The sequence below is a fragment of the Phoca vitulina genome, unplaced genomic scaffold, assembly GCF_004348235.1.
Source record: "Phoca vitulina isolate PV1807 unplaced genomic scaffold, GSC_HSeal_1.0 scaffold103, whole genome shotgun sequence".
Classification (NCBI taxonomy): Eukaryota; Metazoa; Chordata; class Mammalia; order Carnivora; family Phocidae; genus Phoca; species Phoca vitulina.
The window spans coordinates 642855-669450 of record NW_022589806.1 but is presented as its reverse complement, the minus strand read 5'-3'; the positions used below and the strand labels follow the sequence as shown (position 1 = coordinate 669450).

General features: G+C 37.4%; 2 protein-coding genes across 4 annotated transcripts in view; one reads left to right on the top strand and one right to left on the bottom strand.

The window, feature by feature from the left end:
- The window catches only part of IL1RAPL2 (interleukin 1 receptor accessory protein like 2), a 1179835-nt gene that overhangs the window by 772676 nt on the left and 380563 nt on the right, over nucleotides 1-26596 (top strand). The gene's annotated exons all lie outside the window — the stretch shown is intronic.
- On the bottom strand, nucleotides 13067-13638 carry LOC116627832 (transcription factor BTF3-like). Its single transcript, XM_032397766.1, has one exon. The coding sequence runs from the start codon at nucleotides 13547-13549 to the stop codon at nucleotides 13067-13069; it is 483 nt and encodes a 160-aa protein (XP_032253657.1). The 5' UTR covers nucleotides 13550-13638.

Below are 26596 nucleotides of genomic sequence, written 5' to 3'. Positions count from 1 at the left end.
ACAATTATAGTTTTATATGATGAAAATAAGATTAAATAAAACCACTGAGAATATCTACATTATCTTTGTTGCTGGAGGACAGACGGTGACCTGAGTCATGAGCTGCTTTGGCTTTGATTACAATTAAAATCTTGTATGGATTCCAGTTCTGAACATATGTCTCAAACTCTATATGCCCACATTATGGTGCATTCAAAATATTTTATGCTAACAGATTACAATAGTAACAATATGCCCGTGTTTCCTACAAAAGAGTAAGTCAGTAAATTGTTCTACTTAGTTGTAAAAAGACCAGCTCAAAATGCAAATATATCCCAATAGCTCTAAATCCCACTGTAATTCTTCCTAATTTAAGACATTTATGAACTCATAACAGAGGCTCAAGCTGTTCATATTTCTAGCTTATTTTATTTATCTTTCTCTTATTACCCGTTCCACTCAAAGCTTTGCAAATCTTGAAAATCCTGCACATGTTAAAGGAGAGACTTCATCCATTAAAGTGTACTGCAACACAGTAGGAAGAATAGAAGCATTGTGTGGTTCATGGAGAACTGCATGACTTATGTGAGTTTATTTTTCTTTCCCTGGTTTGTTCTAACAGCCAAGTTTACCTAGTCATGTAATGATTAGAAGGTTCTAAATTCTTCAGTTGGACTCGGTATTTCAAAGTACCTGTTAAACTAGGTGAGGAGAATGCCCTCTTTTTTTTTTCGGTAGGGGATTTGGTGAAATGGTTGGAGGTTAATGTAACATCTAGCTTTCTAAATGCCCTTCTAAGAACAAGTACAAATGCACAGTTTATTAAAGAGAGGGCCATTTTCCTGGAGCTTACTCACCAAGTAAGTGACATTTTGAAATACTACTTTTTTCTAAAGAATAAAAGACCCACCAACCATTATATAAAATGAAAGAAAAAAAAACCTCTTGTTGTGTTAACAGTCTCTAGTCTCGGGGAAGCTGTTTTATGAGATTTGCTGGCACAATTTGGTTGCAGATGCTTGTGATTTATATAGAAGCTCATGGAAATAGAATCTGAATAAAGAACCAAAACAAAAACAAAGGCATTTGATAACTCACATGGAGTACATGTCACATTCATCATGTTTTTGTCATGTTGGTTTAATGTTAATGTCTTGAGGAATATTTGGGACTCATGCTCTGTGACCTTCAGATGTCTAGGGAGTGGTAGAGGATCAAACTCCCAGAAGGATCTTATGTGATAAGGTTTGGGCTACTCCTCAGCCTGCATGATTTGAGACTCTCCCCATGCCCTGGCCTTAACTAATTTCTGTGCACCTCCAAAAGGCTATAAAGTTTTGCAATCCTCCTGCTGTCTTTGTTCCTTCCTTTGTTAATGGAATAATTTGCTGACTAATCTTTCTTTAGGAAACAAAAATATATTGCTGCTTAATTTGGTATTTGCATGCAGTGTTTTAGATGGTACACTTCTTACAGATATGCTTGTCACTCCCAGTGTGACTCACACAGTGATAGTTATACAATCAGTGTTCAGCAAAGATTTATTAATTGATTGATCCTTGTATCTGTCACTCAACTAGTCTTAGACATAAGGTTCAGAAGATAAGAGAGCTGGGAATTTTTAATCCTGCCTCATGGTTCCTCCAACCACAGAGATATGAGCCACCTAGTGATGAAGCACCAGAAAAAAGATCAGAATGTAAACTCAGAAAAAAAGATCACACTGTAAGCTCATCCTTATCTATCAGAGCAAGAGATTGTTGAGGTGATTTTCCCAGTTGATATTAACCATGTTCTCATTTTTCATGGTCAGCCTTGCAGATCAATTAGACTAATGTCACCTCTTTTCTCAGCCCCTAGGTTACCTCATCTCACCACCATGGAATAGAGGGTTAATATTTGTTGTTTGTGTTGTAGATAATTTCTAATATGTAATTTGTAATCCCTGTAAAATTATGCTTTCTTCTTCCCTGAATTTTTCTACTATCTCTTTCTGGTTTTTTTTTTTTTTTTCTTTTCTTTTCAGGGACAGGAGAGAGGAAAAAAAAATCCTGAGAAAGGGAGCAGATATGGTGGTTATTAGGGATGACAAGATCTCCTATCTTACAATTCTATATTTTACATATTTATATTCAAATGGTTCAACAGTTATACAGGCCAGGATCAGTTTCTAGCTCTGATGATGTATTACCTGAATAGGTTTTTTTCCTCATAGCTTGAGAAGTTAAAGCAAGGCTCTCAGTGTACATTCAATCTGTACTGCTGGAAAAGAAAAGATTCTTTTGGCTTACAGCATGAAATCAACACATATTAATACATTTTACTATAATTTCTCAAAATATTTTTTTCTACTAAATAGAAACATAGGTGATATGTTACCCTAACTGATAAAAATTCCATGAATAAACTTACATATTTCCCATGCAAGCAGATTTTTTGTGTGTGTGTTTTGAAAACATTCTACACCAGTAGTGTCTATACTTTGTTCTCATGCATAGTGATATACAGATATAGGTACAGATATATTTGTTTTTGATAAATGATGTGAGGTTCACATAAGTGTCATTACAATGTGTTGTATTGAGGTTAGTATTTGTAGATGTGTGTACTTAGATTTTTGGAATTTCACAGCAGTGAAAATTGTTTTGGTTAAGAATAATAAAAAGTAAGATAATTAATAAAATCCACCTGTATTTTTATATACATATGTCTATACAGAACTTGCACTGAACATGTAAACATTCAAACATTCTTACTTTTTTTACCCTTTGGTTTCACATTGATTTGATTTAGTAACATAAGATTAATGGTGATATAAATTTGGATTGCTCTTGAGAAAGAAAGACCACTAAGATTAAAAATTCTGCATTAATATCCTGTAATTGTATGAGAACTTAAGGGGGTTTCCAAGTATAAAATATGATAGGGCCTCTTTATCACATAGACTAGCATTTACTTGGAACTTGGTCTGAAAGTTAGGAGTAATGTAGGCTAAGTTTTAGATATACCTCTACCACTTACTTGCTATATGAGCTTGGACAAATTATTTTTTTTCTCTAGGCCTTAATGCTACTGTCTGTAAAATACAATGTTACAACAGATTATTCTAAATCACCGATACCTAAATTTTTATTATGACTAGTACTTGGTTTATTTCCCAAATCTCTCTCTCTTTTGAAATGCTTAAGTATGTTCATAAGCATATAGTTTAAAATGTCAAGCAAGACATTAATTACCTTTAGTAACTTTTTCATAACTAATTTTTGACTGCTTCTAAATCTGTAAATTAATTTCTGTGTATAATTAAATTGTTGAAAGCATATATAAAATTCAGGATGAATTACCATTGGCCCTGAAAATACCATAGATTAGATATTCTTTAAAAATTCTATACATTTAGGGGTGCCTGGGTGACTTAGTTGGTTAAGAGTCCAACTCTTGAATTCTGCTCAGGTCATGATCTCAGGGTCGTGAGATTGAGCTCCGTGTCGGGCTCCATGCTCAGCAGTGAGTCTACTTGAGATTCTCTCTCTCTCCCTCTGCTTCACCCCCTCCCACCACTCACATGCTCTCTCTCTCTCAAATAAATAAATAAATATTTAAAAAGTAAAAATAAAAATTCTATATATTTAACAATTATTTTTTGAGACTCTGCTATGTTTTAGGCATTGCTTCAGGAGCAAGTGATATAAAAATGATGAATAAGGTCCCTGCTCTTATAGAGATTCTATTCTTTGGGTAAGAGACATAAAATGGATAAAAAACAAACACAAAATTTTAGCCATTCTGACTGGTGTGAGGTGGTATCTCATTGAGGTTTTGATTTGGATTTCCCTGATGCCAAGTGATGTTGAGCACTTTTTCATGTGTCTGTTGGCCATTTGGATGTCTTCTTTGGAAAAATGTCTGTTCATGTCTTCTGCCCATTTCTTGATTGGATTCTTTGTTCTTTGGGTGTTGAGTTTGATAAGTTCTTTATAGATTTTGGATACTAGCCCTTTATCTGCTTTGTCATTTGCAAATATCTTCTCCCATTCTGTCGGTTGTCTTTTGGGAAATCGGAGGGGTAGACAAACCATGAGAGATGATGGGCTCTGAAAAACAAACTGAGGGTTCTAGAGGGGAGGGGGGGAGGATGGGTTAGCCTGGTGATGGGTATTAAAGAGGGCACGTTCTGCATGGAGCACTGGGTGTTATGCACAAACAATGAATCATGGAACACTACATCTAAAACTAATGATGTAATGTATGGGGATTAACATAACAATAAAAAACCCACAAAATATCAGCTAGTGGTAAGTGCCATTCAGAGAAAATATATGTGATGTGGTAGAGAGTGATAGGGTGGGATGCATCATATAGTAAGGAAAGGCCAAGATCTGAATGCCACAAAGGAGCCAGCCACAAGAAGATGAGTGAGGAAAATATTGCAGGCTGATGGTATGCAAAGGCCCAAAGCAAAAATAAGCTCACCATGTTTGAGGAATTGAAAAGAGATTAGACACTCGAATATTTAGAATTTAAACAGAGAAGGAGAAATTAGCAAAGAGGAAGATTGGTCAGTGAGGTATGAGGGAAGCCAAAAGAGAGCATTTCAAGTGTGAGGGGAGTAGTAAACTACGTCAAATATAGCTGAAAAGATAATTAGGGTAAGAACTGAGAAATGGCTATTGGATGTGGCAGTATGGAGATCACTGAGTGGTGGTAAAGGGAGTCCAATTAGTGTTGACTAAGGAAAGAATGTGGAGTTATGAAATGAAGTCAGCTATTCCACACAATTCTTTCAAGAAGTTTTGCTGTAAAGCAGTGGAGATAGGAAGCTATAGCTAAAGGGGCATATTAAGTCAAGGGAGGGTTTTTGTTTTATTTGTGTGAAGATTAGAGATACTAGAGTTTGATGTTTGTTGATGGAAATAAATCAATAGAGAGAAAAATTTTTGCCAGAGGAGAGAAAGGGTATAATTGTAAAAGCAAAGTTCATGAAGAGGTGAAAGTGTGCTATCCATCGCACAAAGGAGATGTTGGCCTTTAAAGTAGGAGAAGCTTTTTATCCAAAGCCATAGGAATAAAGGAAGATTCAGAGCATTCACATTTGGGAATTACTGTTTGATTACTCCCATTTTCTCAATGAAGTATGACAAGGTCATCAACCTAGGATCCAGGGTTGCAGATGAACAGATGTACCAGGTTTGAGGAGAAAAGAGAAAGAATAAAATAGTAATTATGGAACATGGAAAAGAGAGCCTACTAAGGAAAACGGAAGACTAATGTACTCTGATTTTGGGCAAGTCACTGGGGCTCTCTTCGCTTTAGTTTCTTTTTTCTCTAAAATATAAATATCAGAGGCTATTATTTAAAGTTGAAAAATGGAACTTAAATGTGTAATGAGTCAATATTTTTATAATTTTTTTAAACATCAGAGAAATATTTTAGAAATTAATATCTTATGGTGGAGAAAAATATATTTGAAGTTCAGTAATTTCTTATAATTCAGTGCAATTTATTTTTTCTTCTGTTAAATTCAAGTAAAATTAATCAATGTAATGCTTTTTATCCAAAATAGAATATATACTGTGATTCTATTTTTGTAAAATTATTTTTCTTTCTCCATCTTTCTATCTATATCTGTACATAGATAGCTGGAATGATGTTTAATAAATGTTGATAAAAATGTTTCTGAGTAGTAAGATTTTGTGTAGTAATGTTTGTTGTTTAATTTCTTCTTTGTGCTTTTCCATATTTTATCAGTTTTTGTCATATGGTTTCCATAAAATAGTGAATTTTTTCTTGTTTCAAACATTGTTTTAATGTGGATAATATGGTTTCTTGCTGCAGTAGACAGAATAGCAACCCCCAAAAAGATGTCCAAATCCTAATCCCTAGAGCGTGTGAATGTGTTTGGTTACATAGTAATGGGGGAGTTAAGGTTGCAGATGGAATTAAGGTTGCTAATCAGCTGACCTTGAGATGGGGAGATTATATTGGACTATCCAAGTAGGCCCATTATAATCACAAGGGTCCTTATACAAGGAATAAAAAGCAGAAGAGAACCAAAAAGATAGCAGCATGAGAGAGACACAGCCCAATATTGCTGGCTTTGAAGATGGAACAATGGAACTATGAGCCAAGGCATGCAGTGGCTTCCAGAAGCTGGGAAAGGCAAGGAAATAGATTGTCCCCTTGAACCTCCAGAAGGAATGCAACCCTACATCTTGATTTTGACCCATCAAAACCTGTGTTGGAATTCTGTTCTACAGAACTATAAGGTAATAAATTTGCTTTGCTTTAAGCCACTAAGTTTGTGGTAATTTGTAACAGCAGCCATAGAAAACTAATATACTTGCTTTCACCCATTCTTTTCTAATCTATTCTTTATACAACAACCAGAGTGAACTTTATAGACCTGCATTATCTAGTACAGTAGCCACAGGCCACATGTGGCAAATGAGCACTTGAAATGTGGCTGGTCTGAAATGAGGTGTGCTGAATGGGAAAAATTGCACTGGATTTTGAAGAGGTAGTATAAAAAATGTAAACTATCTCATTAATGATTTCTTACATTGACTTCTTATTGACATGGTAATATTTTGGAAATATTGGTCTAAATAAAATACATAAAATTAATTTCATGTGTTTTATTTTACTTTTTTAACATGGCTACTAGAAAATTTTAAATTACTTAACCTGAGTCACATTATATTTCTATTAGCACTCATAAAAAAGTTAATAGAATACTCTAATTTCCCCTGTTAAAACCCTTTTCTAGTTTCCCACTGTATTTAGAATATATGTCAAATCCTCTAACTTGAACTTATAAGGTCCTGCATCATTTGGCATCTGGTACCATTCTAGGTTTATCTTTTGCCTCTTCCATTCCATTCTAATGGACCAAGCCTCTTTCTGCCTCAAGGCCCTTGCACATATTATTTGCTGGGTCTGGAAAACTCTTCATCTTGCTCTTCATCTGACTGAAAACTTCTCTTCTTTCCATTTCAGCTCAGGTCCACTCAGAGAGACCTTCTCTGGCCTTCTAGCATAAACTAGGTCCACTGTGTTCACCATTCATAGCACCCTGAAATTTTTCATAATGGCTCTTTTTACAAGTTGTAAGGATAAATTTATTTGCTTATTTTTAAAATTATCTTTGAAAATGATAAACTCAATATACATTTTTTTAAACACTGTATACTTAAGGCTGGGCAAGGTATAGATGCTCAGTAAATATTTATTAAATGAATGTAGAATGATCAAATGAGGTAATGTCTATGCAAGTACTTTGTCAACTGTAATGTACTATATACATGTAATAGCCTTACAGTAGTAATAGTAATAGGAAGAGATGGAGGAAGATGGGAAGGAAGAGGAAGAAGAGAAGAAATTGCGTAGTCTTAAAGTCTTTGCCTTGCATCAAGTTTTAAATAGATTTTCTTGGTATCTTGGGTTGTATCTTCAAACCATTGGGAATAAATAGCCCAGTAGGCAGCTATAGTACACTGCCTTTTAAAAACACTTGTATTTTCAAAGACGTATTTTTTCCTTAAAGGAAGTTTTTATACAAGTTCTTCTTAAATTTCTTCTTTCTTCTTCTTTAATTTCTTCTTTCTTACTAAAGAATTTCTTCTTACACGAAGTTCACAAAACTGTTTGCCAGTGACTCAGATTCCTACATGCCTTCTCTAAGGCATATATTTCTATTTCCGCAGTGGAGGACACCATGGAATAGAGCAGGAGTGGTGGAGAAAATAAAATACAACATTGGGGATATTTTAGTAATAGTTTTCATATAGTAGAAAATCAGAACACAGATGGATCAATGAAAAAAAAAAAAACATTTCTACTATTCAGTGGTTTCCTTTGGTTTCCCATATGTTTGGTCTCACCTGCTCCTCTTATCCCATAACCTGTCGGTCATTTCAACAACTAAATATATCACTTGTGATACCACCCACAGGTGCTTTTTGATTTAATTCAGTTGGAATGGCTGATCTGGTAGCCTTGGGTAAATACACCGAGGGTGTGGGAAAGACTTTACAAGCCATTGTGATGTGCAGTAGGGCATGTCACAATTTTCTTGCCTAAAATAGGAAACTGAATGCTGGAGAAGATAAAGTTTTTGGGAGATTCAGGAAGCCCCAAATATATCTAAAGGCATTCTGCGACTACTGTTTTAGGGCCTTGTGCAATTCATTGTATTTAGGAGAGTAGGTGCAGTGGTAACAAATATAATTTGCACAGATTCACTATTAGTACTCTAGGTGAAGCTGTTCAGAGACGTATGTATGCTTGAGACTGTTAGTTTTTGCAACACCAAAATGAAATAATATGTCCCTTAGTGTAATGTTCTGCAGTATTGCTATGAACAAGTACAATTGCACTGTGCTTCCTTTATATTTTTTTCTTATAAGAAATTTATTTTTTTTCACTGACAAAATCAGAGTTTAAACTTAGCCTTTCTTAAATGACCTTAAAGTAAAATTTCCTACCTTTGTACCTTTTCAACAACAGTTTCTGACTTAAAGTTAACCTTCTCATTAGCATTTTAATAGCCCAAAAAGTCTACCCTGTACTTAGTAACACATTATCATCTGCATTTAAATGGGAATGTTGTAAAAGAGCAACATAAAAAATTACTTGTGTTAGAAAAGTTGTTTTTCTGGGTTTTGTTTTTGTGTTTTCCTATGGCATAACCTCTATATTTTAGACAACGATTAAGGATGCTCTTTTTGAAGTCTTTGAATTAATTCTGAAGAAAGAGTTATCAGAACCAATCTCCTACCATTAATAAGAACATCCTCATTTGATATTTGAAAAATAATACTGAGGAATTGATGCTTTCAAAATCAAGATTGATCTGCTCATTTCAAATTCAAAAACCAAAGGCAAACTAAAACCTTTCAGCTTGTATTTATTAGATATAACTTGATAGATGGAGAGATAGGGATAATCAAACTTAAGGCAGTTTTGAAGTGGGAATGTATAATTATTATAAGATACAACTTAATAAGGCGTAACCAGAAAAGTTCTATTACATGATACCTGGCATTGTTTGCCTTAGAAATCTCTATCTCTCTTTTCCCACTACCTTCCTCTTTACCCATACACACCTATCAATTATAGCTCTATTACAACACCCCAAGTTTTCGTCTCTGCCTCTGTACTTTTTTCAATCATGGTGTGTCAAATAAGACTGCCTGAGTTCAAACTCTTTTCACCACTTACTAGCCTTGTGACCTTGGCATGTTACCCAATCTTTCTGTACTTCTGTATCTTTATCTGTAAAGTGAGGATAATGATGATACTACACAGAATTGTGAAGATGGAAAGTAATGCATGGAAAGTATTTTGACAGTGCTCACAATAAATGTAAGCTATTATTTTTATTGCTTTATACTATTAATACTACTACTACTATTTTTCTACCACCAACCCTCTAAATACCCTACATTTATTAAACCAGCTCCTTAAAGCATCCTCCTTTTCATAGCCCTCCTGTATTAAAAAGAATAGATAGGGGCTCTTCTCTCACCCCACCTTTGCCTCAGTCTCATTTGCTTCTCATTGTCAAGAGAAAGACTGATAAGGTTAAAGAAGCATATCTTTGGTTCATGTAATCCCAACCCAAAAAGTAACATATTAAAAACAATGCAGAGCATCAAAACTGGTTAACTCAATTTCTTTCACTGTCCTAACACCTAGGCCACAGTATTTCTTCATAGTTTGTCCCCTCCCTATCCTATGTCTTGCCAACCTAGCTCAGTTTTGTAAATTACAACACTGTCTTTCTCCTTTCTTCAGAAGTTAGTTCATTTCATTCAGGATTAACAAAAAGTATCTGTGTTAGGAAATTGAGAGGGAGTGGGGAAGTTTTTATAAAACACAAAATTTTGAGGCACTGCCTCTCCTACCAAACAGGAAATTAGATTTGTATGAAATTTCTTTTTTTAAAGATTATTTATTTATTTATTTGTCAGAGAGGGAGAGAGGTGAGCCAAAGCAGGGGGAGCGGCAGGCAGAGGGAGGAGCAGGCTCTCTGCTGGGCAAGGAACCCCATGTGGGACTCGATCCCAGGACCCTGGGATCATGACCTGAGCTGAAGGCAGATGCTTAACTGACTGAGCCACCCAGGCGTCCCATTTGTATGAAATTTCTATGAAATTATTAGAAAACCCTGCAAGAAGTGATATTCATTTGGTCAGCATTCATCACATGTACTGCAATTATTTGTTTTTACATTTTTCTCTATCACCATATGGATTCCATCAAGGCAAGGTCAATGCCTTAGTAATGCTATCTATCTGCTTTAGTTTTTGTCTTGTAAGGGATATTCAGAAGATGTTTATTGAATGAGCAGATGAAAAGATGAAAGGATGAGACCTGGATCTTAACCTCAAGAAGTTTATAGTCTAGTAGAAAGGACCACCTGCATACATAAATAGCAGTAATCCTTACCCCAGTCTAACTTTTTAGTCCCTTCCTCATCTACCCTCCCACTTGTTCAGTCCACAGGTCACCAAGAATATGTCCTGTACTCTTATACCTCTCTTCCACAATTTCTTCTGCCTAGAATACCCTTCCCCTCATTTTCTGCTAAGTAAACTGCTATTCATTTATCAAGGTATAACTCTAATAGTATCTTCTCAGTTAAGTCTTTTCTGAGTCTCCTCCCCAAGCAGAATGAATATCTCTCTCCTCTGCCCACATATAGCCCTTTTCATATACCTCTCTTAGCACTTAGTACATTGAACCATAGTTACTTATCTATCATCTCTTCAGCTTTAATGTGAACTCCAAAAGGATTGGAACTTTATCTTATTAATTTGTGTACCTCTAGGGGCAAGTACAGTGTCTGGCATATAGTTAGTGTTCAACACATGGTTGAATGAAAAAAATGAATGAATCAATGACTCAACAAATAATTACTACAAATACCCTTAAAAAGGTAAAATAAGAACTTTGGTTAATAATAATCTATCAGGGGGCACTTGGGTGGCTCAGTAGGTTAAGCTTCTGACTTCGGCTCAGGTCATCATCTCAGGGTCTTGGGATCAAGCCCTGTGTCTGGCTCTGTGCTCAGGGGGGAGTCTACTTCTCCCACTCCCTTACCCCTCCCCCTCCACTCATGCGCACGAGCACTGTCTTACCTCTCTCTCTTTCAAATAAATGAATGAAATCTTTAAAAATAATAATAATAATCTATCAGTATTGGCTCATCAGTTGTAACAAATATACCATATTAATACAAGATATTAATAATTATGTATGAAGGGAGAGCTAAAGGAGTATATACAAACTATACTCTCCACTCAGTTTTTCTGCAAACCAAAAATTCTAAAAAATAAATCCTATTTATAAAAAAATCTAATGAAAAATAAATTCCCAAGAAGAAAACTAAAATAGTTTACCTAAAACTTCCTACTATTATGTGTGTAGAACTGGAACTTATTTAACTTTACCTCATAAAGTTGAATTCAGGTGTCACATGAGCAGTATCTGTCCATGGTCTTTAGCATCATATAACACTGGTCTTTGCAAATAGCAATGTGACTTATGGAAGGAAGACTAAAAATGCCAAATTTCCCTTTAAAGAAATGAACACAGGTGCAGCTAGATACTGTCTTTCCTTTAGATTTTATATAATTAACATTTAGGGACACAACTGTACATATGCAGATAAGCTGATTAAGGTTTTTGCAAATGTAACAATAGTTATAATCATTATTCATATACAAACATTTGACTTGAGACTGTTCAATTATGCCATGAAGTAAGATATAATAATGTTTCAAGTATCCTACATGCAAAAAATTCTTCATGTGCATTTCTAGATAACTCCAGTTCTATAGTGGAAATACTTTTATTAGCCAATAGGAATTTAAAAATAATACAGAACTTGCACAGAGGGTCTTATGTTTTTAAAATGGGGTTTATTGTATTTGTTTCAATGTGCAACATAAACAATATAGCAAATGCGCCCCCTGGGGGAAAAACACATGGCAAATTCCATTATAACAATTGGTAAGTGGACATCTACAATGTGTGATTGCTCAGGGATATTGTTTTGTTAAAATTCATCCTAAAACAAGTGGTCCAGTAGCCACATCTTTAAAATCTATTTTATTATAAAAGAAAATTCCACCGTGCTAGTACTCATTTTCATGGGGTTTGGCTTATATTATCAATCCACTATTATTTTAGAAATGACAATGATAACCTTTTGTTATTACTGGGTTTTATTTAGATATTTCTGATTTTCTAAGAGTTTGATGGGCTTGTGATAGAAATATCAATCAGTGTAAAAAGCATTTTACAGTCATCATATGCAGTTACTTTGAGTATTTGCTTTCATTCTATATGTACCAAGGATTCCACATCTATTTCCATAAGCCTTCTTAAAAGCCAGAATTCTACTGAACTGAGAGTGGGGGTGTTGTTCATTGTTTTCCAAAAATAGACTTGAATGCTACTATATTTTGGGCAGATGATCACAAAGACATCCTCATGAGAAAGCAACAGATGTAAAGAAAAAAGTGTTATATTTATTTCAAACCCAGAGAGCAATGCAAGTATCACAGAAAATTTGTGCCAATGATTATATATATTCTTTTGCTGACAGCTTGGTCTACAAAGCTGCTAGAGTGCAGCATCAGCAAGTCTAACCCAGAGGCAACTCTAAACTGATGGATAATATTTGATTCAGTAAATGAAATCAAGTAGGAGTTTTAAAATCAGTTACATCTCCTTTCATCAGACATTTCTTCTTCTTGTCACTTTTTTATGGACTATACATTGGAATTAATAAGAAATGTTATCTGCAGGGTTTTTTTTTTTCCCCCCTAGGCAAAGAACTTTATTAACCTTGTTTCAAACTTTATTCCCAGGCTTCTTCAGCTTAATTAGCTGCAAAGAATGAATTGTGTATAAGCAAAAACTGAAAAGAGCTGCAGTGTCCAAGGGGCTTGGGCTTAAAAATATTAGAGATCTAGATTTTATCAGATCCATGAACAAAATTTTAAAAAGCAGTCATAATATAAAATAACAGCTCCCAATAACTTCTTCAAGTTTTATCTCCTTCAGAAGTTGACTCAATTCAGTTTGCTTCATTCTTGGAAGCTTCATCAAAATTCTCCACAAGATCAGGAACTTCATCATCATCATCCTCTCCGGTAGCAAGTGGTGCTTTTCCATCCACAGATTGTTTGGGCAGAGCTTCAGCTAGTCTTAAACTAGTCAGACTGTCTGCACCGAGTTGGTTTAAGATCCTGGGTAGCATTTCTGTCAGCTGCTTTGTCTCAGCATGGCCTGTATTGATGAAAGTGTTCGCTGACAGCGAGGCCTGAACTTTGGGGTTGTTAAAGTGGATCACTGGTCCTTGGTTTGTGAACATATTCATTTCTTCAATACCAGAGATATTGTTTACCCCTAACTTCTTTAAGGAGAACTGAAGTTTTTTATCATCTGCTGTAGCCGTTCTATGAACCACCTTCTTTTGGCGAGCAGTTCCTTTCCCACCAATGCACACTTGTGCTTGCAGTTTGGCGAGTTTCTCCTGGTTCATGATAGTTTCTTTCATCTTGTTGGAGCGGAAATGGGACCACACTGGGGAATAGGGTTGGCGCTCAGGGGGTCTCGGGCAGACCAGCTGAGATTAGGTGCACACACGCGGGGATGCAAGACGGCAGCTAGTCTGCAGGGTTTTTTTTTTTTTTTTTTTTTTCCTTGTTTTAAAGTAAGACCATTTGTGAAAAGAAGGAATTATTACAAATACATATTTGTTACTGATAAATGATAGTATGTGTGATCCAGTGCTTCAGAGTCTCCTTTACATTAAAAAAAAAAGTAGGTTTGATTTGAGAAAATTAAACCCAGGTGTTTTTTTTTTATTTTAAGTATAACAGATAAAAGGAAAATTGAATCATTTTGAAGTCAGGTGGTTCATTGATTCCCAAACCTATCTTCACATTATAAACCAACTACAAGCACTTTTTGAAAATATAGTCTTGGACTCCACTCAGATTTTAATTCAGGAGATCTGAAATGGGACCTAAGAACCTATATTATAAGCAAGCCTGCTGGGTACTTTTAATATAATTGGTCCATGTAGTATTTTAGAACTACTGATCTAGTCTAACTGCTTATCCAATGTAGAATCCCCTTTACAAAATCCTTAACATGTAGTCATTTAGTGACACAAGGCAGTCCATTCCATTGTTGGTTGATTCTAATTGGAGAAAGTTCTGTTAAACCCAAGCCCTAGAAACTTCTCCCCAATAGTGTGTTCCCAGCAACCTCATAATGAATGCTCCACAGTCAGACATGTAGTTGGCCCATCAGGGACTCCTTGTCTTGCTTAAATAATTCTTTCTGAGGGACTAAGGAGTGTGTGTATCAACAAACTAAATTATAATGCAAGGTACATTTATATTGATAAAGCAAAAATATCCATAAATTTATGTCCCTTAGTTAACAGCCAAGCTTTATTTTAATGTTCTCTCCACAATGGCTTCCAATAACAACTTAAATTTTGGCTGAGTAAGATTAAGATTTGTCACATTAATAACAGCATCAACTCATTCAATATTGGGAAGTTTGAGAATTTTGACTGAAAAGCCCCACTAACCTACTCAGAGGTATCAGGGTTACAACTGGATTTAACTCCAGCCTCAGGCTGCTCCTTGGAAAGAAAGAGCCCCATCTACTTCTCCTGAACTTCCTTAAGAAAAAAAAGACAAGTCTAGGAAACCTATGCCAAGATAATCATACCACTGAGGATAAGAATAGTACACGATTGGGGTAGGAAGTGGAATGATAAAGAGGGTTTACATTGAAACTAAGCTGAGGTGGGGGTGGAGAGAACCAGGCACGGAAGCTAAATAGTGAACAAAGGGACTGAGTGTGTAACTGACAAGCCTTTTCTTTCCACTGTGTCTTCCTTCTCAGTATGCTTGTCTCTTGCTTGCTTCAGTTCTCAGCTCTGTCATGCTTCATGATCCTATAGAACACCGCCCAGGGGTGTCCTGAATGTCCTCTTCCAAGTAGCCAGCTGAGGTTGGAGGGACAGGTTGTTTACTCTGGGTCTCCATCCAACTGAGCCACCAGGGTTGGGTCGGACTGAAAAGACATCTAGGACAGCTATGAGTCTGTCCCAATGATGAACCACCATCCTCAGTTCCAGAGTGAGGTCAACCTAGAAAAGGAAGTTTAAATTTCACCTTGGAGAGGAGAGGTTGTCACAACCCGACCCCTAACTGAGAACAACAGTCTGACTAAACCATGAAGGGGTGTGGACCAAATAAAGGAGATTACCTGGTTAGAGCTCAAAACTTTCTTTTTACTGAATGCAACTGGAGGCAGATGTCACCTCCATGTAACCACCTGACTGACTTAAGGCAAAGATAGGCAGGGGAAGAGGGAGAAAAAGGGACAGGTAATAAAGATCAGAGTAGAGAAGAGTCAGGAACAGGGAAATTGAAGAGATAGGAAAAAGAAAGGGATATAATTAAGGATGCTGGGAGCATTTACCCCAGGAATTGTAAGTAATGCCCCCACTCTTTTTTTTTTTTTCCTGAAGCCAATTTCCATGGGTAGGATTCAGCCAGTTTGAAATGAAATGACAGTAACCTTCTTTTTTGACTCAAGGTAACAACCTCTGCTATCTTCTTCCTTTTCTTTGCTGGTTGTGTGCACAGGCCCATTATTGGGGGAAGGGAAGCTGAGCATGTGCTGACCTTGCCTCCTCCAATCCCTAATTAGTCTCACAAGGTCTTTTTAAGACTGCAGTGAAGTTTTGATTTTTTTTCCTTTTTTGCCCCCAGCTTTATGGAGGTATAATTGACAAAAATTGTATATATTCAGGATGTACAACATAATTTTTTAAAGCTGTATTTTTTAAGTTGGAGACATAGAAAGCAGAGTGAATTTCTGCTTACTTTGACACCACCAATAGTTTTCCAGATATAATTTAGCTTATTTCAATAAAAAATGCTAAAAATCCCCATGGTGGCAAAAACAATAACATAAACCTGACTAAGTACAAGCCCCATGCCAGGAGATTAAAGAAATTAAAGGGGCCCCCTCTCCGTGTTATTCTCTATAATAGCACTTATCTATTCTGTCATAACACATATCAAAAGCTGTAATTATCTTGTTTATTTTTCCTGTTTTCTTGTTTACTGCCTGTCTCCCTTCCAGTAGAATGTCAGATCCATGAGGGCAGGGATTATTGACTGTTTTCTTCCCTTTTATATATATATTCCCAGGGCCTAGAAGAGTACCTGCATATAGCAGACTCACATTAAATATGTACTGAGTGACTGAATGATTGAATGAATGAATGGTGAGGCTCATTGAGCAGGCAGAACAATCCCTTAGGAAACATTCAAACCACTAGCCTGTAAAAACCTGTGTTCTCTAACCCCTTCCTACCTCCTCAACCTTATAATCTGCACTCCCCCTGGCCCTTAAATTCCTCTTACACATCATGTTCTTCTTAATTCAGGGTGTCACATGTGTGATTTCATTTACTTAGGATGCTCTTCCCTGGCTTGGCAACCTCTCACCCTTCGTTCTTATTCTAAAAGTCACCTAAGTGAGACTTCCTTGGCCATACCATCTAAGTAGTACCCCTTCCCACTCCCACACCTTGTTATTTTCTTTCACTGTGCCCTGTTCATTCCTTCAAAGCAATTTTTTTTGGTAATTTATGATTATAAATCTATTTGCTTCTTTTTTTCAAATTCTATTTTATTATGTTATGTTAGTCACCATACAATACATCATTAGTTTTTGATGTGATGATCCACGATTCATTGTTTTCATATAACACCCAGTCCTCCATGCAGTATGTGCCCTCCTTAATACCCATCACCGGGCTAACCCATCCCCCCACACCCCCTCCCCTCTGAAACCCTCAGTTTGTTTCTCAGAGTCCATAGTCTTTCATGGTTCATCTCTCCCACCGATTCCCCCCCTTCATTTTTCCCTTCCTTCTCCTAATGTCCTCCGTGCTATTCCTTATGTTCCACAAATAAGTGAAACCATATGATAATTGACTTTCTCTGCTTGACTTATTTCACTTAGCATAATCTCCTTCAGTCCCATCCATGTTGATGTAAAAGTTGGGTATTCATCCTTTCTGATGGCTGAGTAATATTCCATTGTATATATGGACCACATCTTCTTTATCCATTCATCTGTTGAAGGGCATCTCGGCTCTTTCCATAGTTTGGCTATTGCGGACATTGCTGCTAGGAACATTGGGGTGCATATGGCCCTTCTTTTCACTACATCTGTGTCTTTGGGGTAAATACCCAGGAGTGCAATTTCTGGGTCACAGGTTAGCTCTATTTTCAATTTTCTGAGGCACCTCCACACTGTTTTCCAAAGTAGCTGTACCAACTTGCTTTCCCACCAACAGTGTAAGAGGGTTCCCCTTTCTCCACAACCTCTCCAACATTTGTTGTTTCTTGCCCTGTCCATTTTGCCATTCTAACTGGTGTAAGGTGGTATCTCAATGTGGTTTTAATTTGAATTTCCCTGATGGCTAATGATGATGAACATTTTTTCACGTGTCTGTTAGCCATTTGCATGTTTTCTTCAGAGAAGTGTTTGTTCATGTCTTCTGCCCATTTTTTGACTTGATTATTTGTTTTTTGGGTGTTGAGTTTGAGAAGTTCTTTATAGATCTTGGATACCAGTCCTTTATCTGTAGTGTCATTTGCAAATATCTTCTCCCATTCTGTGGGTTGCCTCTTCATTTTGTTGACTGTTTCCTTTGCTGTGCAGAAGCTTTTCATCTTGATGAAGTCCCAAAAGTTCATTTTTGCTTTTGTTTCACTAGCTTTTGGAGATGTATCTTGAAAGAAGTTGTTGTGGCCGATGTCAAAGAGGTTATTGCCTATGTTGTCCTCTAGGATTTTGATGGATTCCTGTCTCACATTGAGGTCTCTCATCCATTTTGAGTTCATCTTTGTGTATAGTATTAGAGAATGGTTGAGTTTCATTCTTCTGCATGTGGCTGTCCAATTTTCCCAGCACCATTTATTGAAGAGACTGTCTTTTTTCCATTGCGTATTTTTTCCTGCTTTGTCGAAGATTATTTGACCATAGAGTTGAGGGTCCATTTCTGGGCTCTCTATTCTGTTCCATTGGTCTTTATATCTGTTTTTGTGCCAGTAGCATGCTGTCTTAGTGATCACTGCTTTGTAATATAGCTTGAAATCAGGCAACATGATGCCCCCAGCTTTGTTTTTCTTTTTCAACATTTCCTTGGCGATTCAGGGTCTTTTTTGATTCCATACAAATTTTAGGATTGTTTGTTCCAGCACTTTGAAAACTGTCATTGGAATTTTGATCGGGATGGCATTGAAGGTATAGATTGCTCTGGGTAGCATAGACATTTTAACAATGTTTATTTTTCCGATCCATGAGCATGGAATGTTTTTCCATCTTTTTGTGTCTTCTTCAATTTCTTTCATGAGTGTTTTATAGTCCCTAGAGTATAGATCCTTTACATCTTTGGTTAGGTTTATTCCGAGGTGTCTTATGGTTTTTGGCGCTATTGTAAATGGAATCGTTTCTCTAATTTCTCTTTCTACAAATGCATTGTGAAGTGTATAAGAAAGCAACTGATTTCTGTGCATTGATTTTGTATCCTGCCACATTACTGAATTGCTGGATGAGTTCTAGTATTTAGGGGTGGAGTCTTTTGGGTTTTCCACATAAAGTATCATGTCATCTGCGAAAAGAGAGAGTTTGACTTCTTCTTTGCCAATTTGAATACCTTTTATTTATTTTTGTTGTCTGATTGCTGTTGCTAAGACTTCTAGTACTATGTTGAACAATAGTGGCGAGAGTGAGCATCCTGGATGTGTTCCTCATCTTAAGGGAAAGGCTCTCAGCTTTTCCCCATTGAGGATGATATTCACTGTGGGTTTTTCATAGATGGATTTTATGAACTTGAGGAATGTTCCCTCTATCCCTATATTCTGAAGAGTTTTTATCGAGAAAGGATGCTGTATTTTGTCAAATGCTTTTTCTGCATCAATTGAGAGGACCATATGGTTCTTCTCTCTCTTCTTATTAATGTGTTCTGTCACATTGTTTGATTTGTGAATGTTGAACCACCCTTGCATCCCAGGGATAAATCCCACTTGGTCGTGGTGGATGGTCCTTTTAATGTATTGCTGGATCCTATTAGCTAGGATTTTGTTGAGGATTTTGGAATCCATATTCATCAGGGATATAGGTCTGAAATTCTCCTTTTTGATGGGGTCTTTGCCTGGTTTGGGGATTAAGGTAATGCTGGCCTCATAGAATGAGTTTGGAAGCTTTCCTTCTGTTTCTATTTTTTGAAACAGCTTTAGGAGAATAGGTATAATTTCTTCTTTGAATGTTTGGTAGAATTCCCCAGGGAATCCATCAGGCCCTGGACTCTTGTTTTTTGGGAGGTTTTTGATCACTGCTTCAATCTCGTTGCTAGTTATTGGCCTATTCAGGTTGTCAATTTCTTCCTGTTTCAGTCTGGGCAGCTTGTAGGTTTCCAGGAAGGCATCCATTTCATCCAGATTGCTCAGTTTATTGGCATAGAGTTGTTGATAATAATTTCTAATAATTGTTTCTGTTTCCTTGGTGTTAGTCGTGATCTCTCCTCTTTCATTCATAATTTTATTAATTTGGGTCCTTTCTCTTTTCTTTTGGATAAGTCTGGCCAGTGGTTTATCGATCTTATGAATTCTTTCAAAGAACCAGCTTCTAGTTTCGTTGATCTGATCTACTGTGTTTCTGGTTTCTAATTCATTGATGTCTGCTCTCATCTTAATTAGTTCTTTTCTAATGCATGCTTAGGCATCGTTTGTTGCTTTTTCTCTAGTTCTTTAAAGTGTAGAGTTAGTTGGTGAATTCGAGATTTTTCTATTTCTTTGAGTGAGTCTTGGATGGCTATGGATTTCCCCCCTTAGGACCACCTTTGCAGTATCCCATAGGTTTTGGAGTGATGTCTTTTCGTTCTCATTGGTTTCCATGAATTGTTTAAGTTCTTCTTTGTTTTCCTGGTTGACCCAAACATTCTTGAGCAGAGTGGTCTTTAGCTTCCAAGTGTTTGAATTTCTGCCAAATTTTTTCTTGTGATTGAGTTCCAGTTTTAAAGCATTATGGTCTGAGAATATTCAGGGAGTAATCGGAGTCTCTTGGTATCGGTTGAGACCTGATTTGTGACCCAGTATGTGGTCTCTTTTGGAGAAAGTTCCATGTGCACTCGAGAAGAATGAGTATTCTGTTGTTTTAGGGTGTAATGTTCTGTATATATCTATGAGGTCCATCTGATCCAGTGTGTCATTCAAGGCTTTTGTTTCTTTGTTGATTTTCTGCTTAGATGATCTGTCTATTGCTGAGAGTGGAGTACTGAGGTCTCCTACAATTAACGTATTGTTATCAATATGACTCTTTATTTTGGTTAACAGTTGGCTTGTGTAGATGGCTGCTCCCATGTTGGGGGCGTAGATATTTACAATTGTTAGATCTTCTTGTTGGATAGACGCTTTAAGAATGATAGAGTGTCCTTCGGTGTCTCTAACTACTGTCTTTAGCTTAAAATCTAATTTGTCTGATATAAGAATCGCTTCCCCAGCTTTCTTTTGAGGTCCGCTGGCATGGAAGGTGATCTCCATCCCTTCACTTTCAGTCTGGATGTATCTTTAGGCTCAAAATGAGTCTCTTATAGACAGCATATGGATGGGTCCTGTCTTTTTACCCAATCTGCAACCCTGTGCCATTTTATGGGAGCATTTATGCCGTTCACATTGAGAGTGATTATTGAAAGATATGAATTTATTGTCATCATATTGCCTGTGAAGACCTTATTTTTATAGATTGTCCCTGTAAATTTCTGTTGTATATCACTCTTGGGGTCTTTCTCCTTTTATAAAACCTCCCTTAATATTTCTTGCAGGGACAGCTTAGTGGTCACATATTCTTTCAGTTTCTGCCAGTCTTGGAAGCTCTGCATCTCTCCATCCATTCTAAATGACAGCCTTGCCAGATAAAGTATTCTTGGCTGCATGTTCTTCTCGTTTAGTACCTTGAATATGTCTTGCCAGCCCTTTCTGGCTTGCCAAGTCTCTGTGGATAGGTCTGACGTTATTCTGATGTTCTTCCCCCTGTACATAAGGAATCTCTTCCCCCAACTGCCCTTAAGATGGTTTCCTTGGTTCTAAGATTTGCGAGTTTTATTATTACATGTCAGGGTGTTGGCCTGTTTTCCTTGATCTTGGGAGGGGTCCTGTCTGACTCTAGGACATGAATGTTTGTTTTATTCCCCAAATTAGGGAAGTTCTCAGCTGCAATTTGCTCAAATATATCTTCTAGTCCTCTCTCTCTCTCTCCACCCCCTCTGGGATTACAATAATTCTGACATTGGAACGCTTCATGGTGTCACTTATTTCTCTGATTCTATTTTCATGGATTCTGAGTTGTTTTTCCCTGGCCTCCTCTTTTCCCTTCTTATCTATTAAATGATCTTCCAGGTCACTGATTCGTTCTTCTGCCTCACTTACCCTAGCTGTTAGATTATCTAGATTAGATTGGATCTCATTGATAGCATTTTTAAATTCTGCCAATTCAGCTTTCATTTCTGCCCTTAGAGACTCTCTGTTGCCATTAATTGATTTCTCCGTTCTAGCTATTGTCTTCACAATTGCTAGCCTGAATTCCATCTCCGACATCTTGGTTGTATCTGAATGCATTTGTAAATCTGTGGCATAAATCATAATCTCTGAGTCTTTCCTATTTTGGGGGTTCCTCCTCCTAGTTATTCTGTTGATGGGTGGTTGAGGGAATGTATGGAGTCGAAATTATTGACCACAACCCAAGCAAGATGCACCTGTTTTCTAGGGACCTTAGGGTTGCTGGCCTCTTGTTTTCCCAACCTGTCTTCTGGGGGAGGGGCCTGCCGAGCTGTTACTCAGGCAACCCTCTTTGGGCAGAGTTGTCCTGCCCCCCCGTGCCGGGGGCTGGGCTCAGTGGGAACCGTTTTTGGGGGGCTTTTGTTCTCTGGTGGCTTTCCTCATCTCTTCGGAGAGTCAGAGCAGAGGAGACCATTTCCAACCCTCTGCCTCAGAGCAGAGAGATCGCAGTCTGTTCTTCAGTGAGCTCTCTAGACCACACTGTCTCCATTTCTGTCTGTGCTGCTATAAACTGCAGCATCCTGGGTTATGTACCCCTCAGCAGCACTCGCTCCCAGTCCTCACCTCCAGGTCAGGGCTCATCTCTGCCCTTTGTGCTTCTAAAACCGTCAGCCGCCCCCAGTTCGCACGTGTGACCTCGCTGTTCCCGGTTTCCGGCCGGCGGGGTGTCCTAAAGTCCTTTCCCCACAGCTACCAGTCTGTGAGTCTGTGTCCCGTCCCCAGCATGCGAGACTGTTGCTCACCGGCAGCGTAGGATCCCGGTGGCCAGGCTCCTTCCCGCTGCCATTTATTCTCCTATATCTGCCTGCAGAATCACAGCTCCCCGCTTCATACCTTGAAACCAACTGCCTGCGATATTCTGTTTGTAGAGATCCAGATCTTCTTACATCTCAGGCTGATTTTGTGAGTGTTAGAGTGGTCTGGTAGATATCCAACTCAATTCCGGGGACCAGTTGGAATAGGGTCCCCTACTCCTCCACCATCTTTTCCCCTCTATTTGCTTCTTTATAGTCTGCTTCCCTCTTTTGTGGTATCCATGAGGACTAGGACTGTGTCTCTTTTTGCTCAACTCTGTATCTCCAGCACCTCAAACAATCTTTAGTACAGGGTTGACAAATATTTGCTGATTATATGAGTGAGTAAAGAGATGGATAAATCAATTACTAGTATTCCTTCCCCCATCCCTCAATGTGCAGAAATGCCATCGTGAGGCTTGGTGTTTTAATAATGTTCTAGGCATGGCTCTGTGCTCCTAGCCCACATAAGAGGTTGGGTTAGAAAAGTCTTGATAACCTCAATTACACTTTAGTGATTTGAAATGAAGTTTACAAAAATAATTTATTTTGAAAGGAAGAAATATAAGGAAGGGATACACTTTTGTTTTCATTCCTTATGCACAAAATAGTTTGGGTCCAAAGCTGGATTTTCTTTTTAAATATACTACACTTACAGCAACACCATATACCATGCTATTTTTGTCATAAGCAGCAAATTCCCAATTGGGTGCCACAAAGCCCTTTGGAAATTTGGCTGGCTGGGCCTCGTAAGGCGTTTTAATTGGATCACCTCGTATTGGTTACTATCCCTGGGCTGGGTTCCATTTTTCCTCATGCTGGTTTGGGGGACAGGGCTTGTACAGGCTCCTGGTCAGGCCTCCTGCTGCTAGCACTAGCTGTTTCCCTCTTTCCTGATTCTTTGTCCTCCCACCTGTTCTGAGACTCTCTTAACACCCCATGACTTTGAACAGCTGTTGTCTCTGCCTCTGAGTCAAGCATGTGTCCAGCAGGGGGTTTATATAACTAGGCCCTGGGAGGGATTTTTCCCAAGTGGAGCTACCTCAAACATTTTATTTACTTTAGGATATATCACTTCTGCCTTCTTATCCTTCCTAGTAAGTGTCGTGTCTCTAAACTTTCTGGAGTCATGTTTATAAATGCAGCATCTATGTGTACTGCATATAGACTTTGCTGATTTGCAGCTCTTGGCACCACTCCTTCTCTTATACCAGACATTCAGTAAGTATTGTTTCATCAAATTGGATCAATCCTGAAAGCTTATTGGTGTCATTAGAAGAGGTAGAATCCAGGGGCACCTGGGTGGCTCAGTCGTTAAGCGTCTGCCTTCGGCTCGGGTCATGGTCCCGGGGTCCTGGGATCGAGCCCCACATCGGGCTCCATGCTCCACGGGAAGCCTGCTTCTCCCTCTCTCACTCCCACTGCTTGTGTTCCCTCTCTCGCTGTGTCTCTCTCTGTCAAATAAGTAAATAAAATCTTTAAAAAAAAAAGAAGAGGTAGAATCCAAAAAGACTGTCTTCCTAGGGAGGAAATATCTTCATCCCCTTGACATTTTGAGAACTACATTTGTGTGGACAACATGTTTAGGTGAGATTTAGATTATGGTTTAAGACTAATTACTAACTGCTGGCCTCTATCTGTAACAGGAAGGGTCATTTAGCAAATTGGTGACTGAGTTTCTAATTCAGTCACTATTGAAATTATCTAAAATAATACATATACTAAGTCATCATAAATAGATGTTGTAGATTTGGAATATTCCAATAAGAATTCTGGTTTAAAATATTGAAATGTATGCCTTTAATATACATAAATTCAAAGAAGTATATGAGAAAATTGAAAAAATAAGAATCATAAGCAGAACATTTTAGTTAATGTTACAACAGAAAGTAAAATTGGATCATATAGCAGCATCTAGTTTTCTCTATTTTCAAAAAGTAGTATCAGAGTATCAAAAGGAAGGAGGTAATAATATCTAAAAGTAAAAAACTGCAAAATTTTTGATGCACTAAATAAATTGAACTATCAAGAATTTTCAAAGGCTTAAAGTTTCCTACATATAGGTACTAGTGGTCTAAAATTTGTGTGAGTTTTAAAAACTTCCCAGTTCCAGACTCCAGGGAGACAAACAAATAAATATGGTAGCTTTCCCTTTCTCTGTTGAAACTGAATTTCATTAATTCTCAGCTTTATCTTCATTTCTGGATCATCACTTTGCTAACTCAGATTTACTTTGTCTAAATGCCATTTGTTCTGATAATCTCAGAAGCCGTTTCCCACACAGAGTTCCTGAGAGCAGCAGTCAGTTCTGAGACTTCCCCTGAATTTCTAGGGGTCATTTGACTTCACCTTCACCTTGCATCTGCTCTTCCTTTCATTTACCCCTGCTAAGAAAAGGAGCTTCACTCACCTTATTTTTGAATTTGGCAAAGGATACCAAACAATAGTATTTATAATTTTTGACATACATAATTGAAAAAGAAAGCAGAAATGATTTTCCAAGATTTAGTCAATGCTAAATCTGTGGTGCATTTGTATAGTCTCTTGATTTGGGCATTTCAGGGATGTAGTGTTCCTCTTATAGAACTAGCCATTCATGCTCAGCCCTCATTTACTTTCTTACTCCCAAGATCACTGTGATTTATGTAAAATGAGTGCAAAAAGGTCAGTTGCCTTGAGAATTCAGATCTGGTTAAGAGACCTGGAAATTAGGTGGAATATGCGTGGTTCCCCCCCACCCCAAATCTGAAAAGATTGTGATTTTCCTATCACTGGAGGCAGTCGGCTAGATTAGATAGAGACATGTTCTGCCCCAAAGACAGAAACTCAAGAACACCTAGAAATATCTTGATCTGACACAAAAGCCATGCTACGCTTCATGAAGAAAGCTTTGGAATATAAAAATCAGATTAGAAGAAAAATCCCAGAATCTTACCTTAAATCTTACCTTTTATCACAGAAATTGTACACCACTTGGCACATGGTCTAGTGCTATATACATTCTAAATAAAAACGGGATTACGTAAATTAGTATATTGATCAAAAATTGTGAAAATGAGCTTTAAGTTATAAATGAGTTGTAGCTGAACCTCAACATGGGCAGAATGGTGAATATTCAGGAGAGAAACATGGAATTTCTGTTATTTAGCTCTAGGAACACCATGAATATATTTAATCAATCTGGCAGGTGAAAGATACTATAGGCATCACTCATTGTCAAGAGATTTGATTTAGAGACTATATTTATAAAATCTGGTGACACAAAACAATGGTTTTCAAAATTTAACATGCTTCACAATATAATGCCATGCTTGATAAAGTGCAAAATTTTGGTCCCTTACCAAACAGAATTTCATTCACTGGATTTGGTGTTGACTCAAGAATCTGCATTTTAACAAACAAAGCAAGTTGACCATAGACTACCTTTGGCAGCTAACTCAACTATGCCCTTGTAGCATGAAAGCATCCATAGACAATATGTAGACAAATGAGAGTGAATATGTTCCAGTAAAACTTTATTTACAAAGATAAAAGGCCTAAAGCTGGATTTGACCCATGGGCTGTATGTAGAATGCATAGTTTTCAGGCCCTGAGCCCTGGCCCAAAGGATTAACTCTTCTTACATACCTAAAACTTCTAGTCTCAGAATTTTGTTTTTGAGCTGGTTTGCAGTTTATGTCTAAGGAGCACTTATTGGTCAACTGTGGTATTGAACCTCATTTCCATTTACTGTTGTAAATATGAAATAAGGGGGAGAACAAATTTCCTTGAGTTGTGTACACAAAGAATTCTCATGACCCATTTTCTCCAGAAAAATCTTCCTGGATTAATGAAGCCCAGTCTCCAGTTAGTCAAAATATTCTCTTGCTTATGTTTTCTCCATGATTCACATTGATTATTTTGAATTTCTATGATAATAGTATGGGGCAACAGGATTGAGTAAGACCATTTTGACAGAGCAAGGATGGAACACACCTGGCATTTGTGCTGCCATTTCCATCTCTTACACCATGGCAGAAATGCCAACCACTTATCGTACTCTTTCCTTTTGGTTATTCTATTTGAGGGCACATATTACTTCTACTGTAACTTTTTTTACTCTACTGTATCTTAAAGTAATTATGAGCCTTTCCCAAAGGATTTACA

Excerpts from the sequence above, each read along its gene's own strand:
- LOC116627832 (XM_032397766.1), bottom strand. The coding sequence starts at position 13,549 with ATGAAAGAAACTATCATGAACCAGGAGAAACTCGCCAAACTGCAAGCA.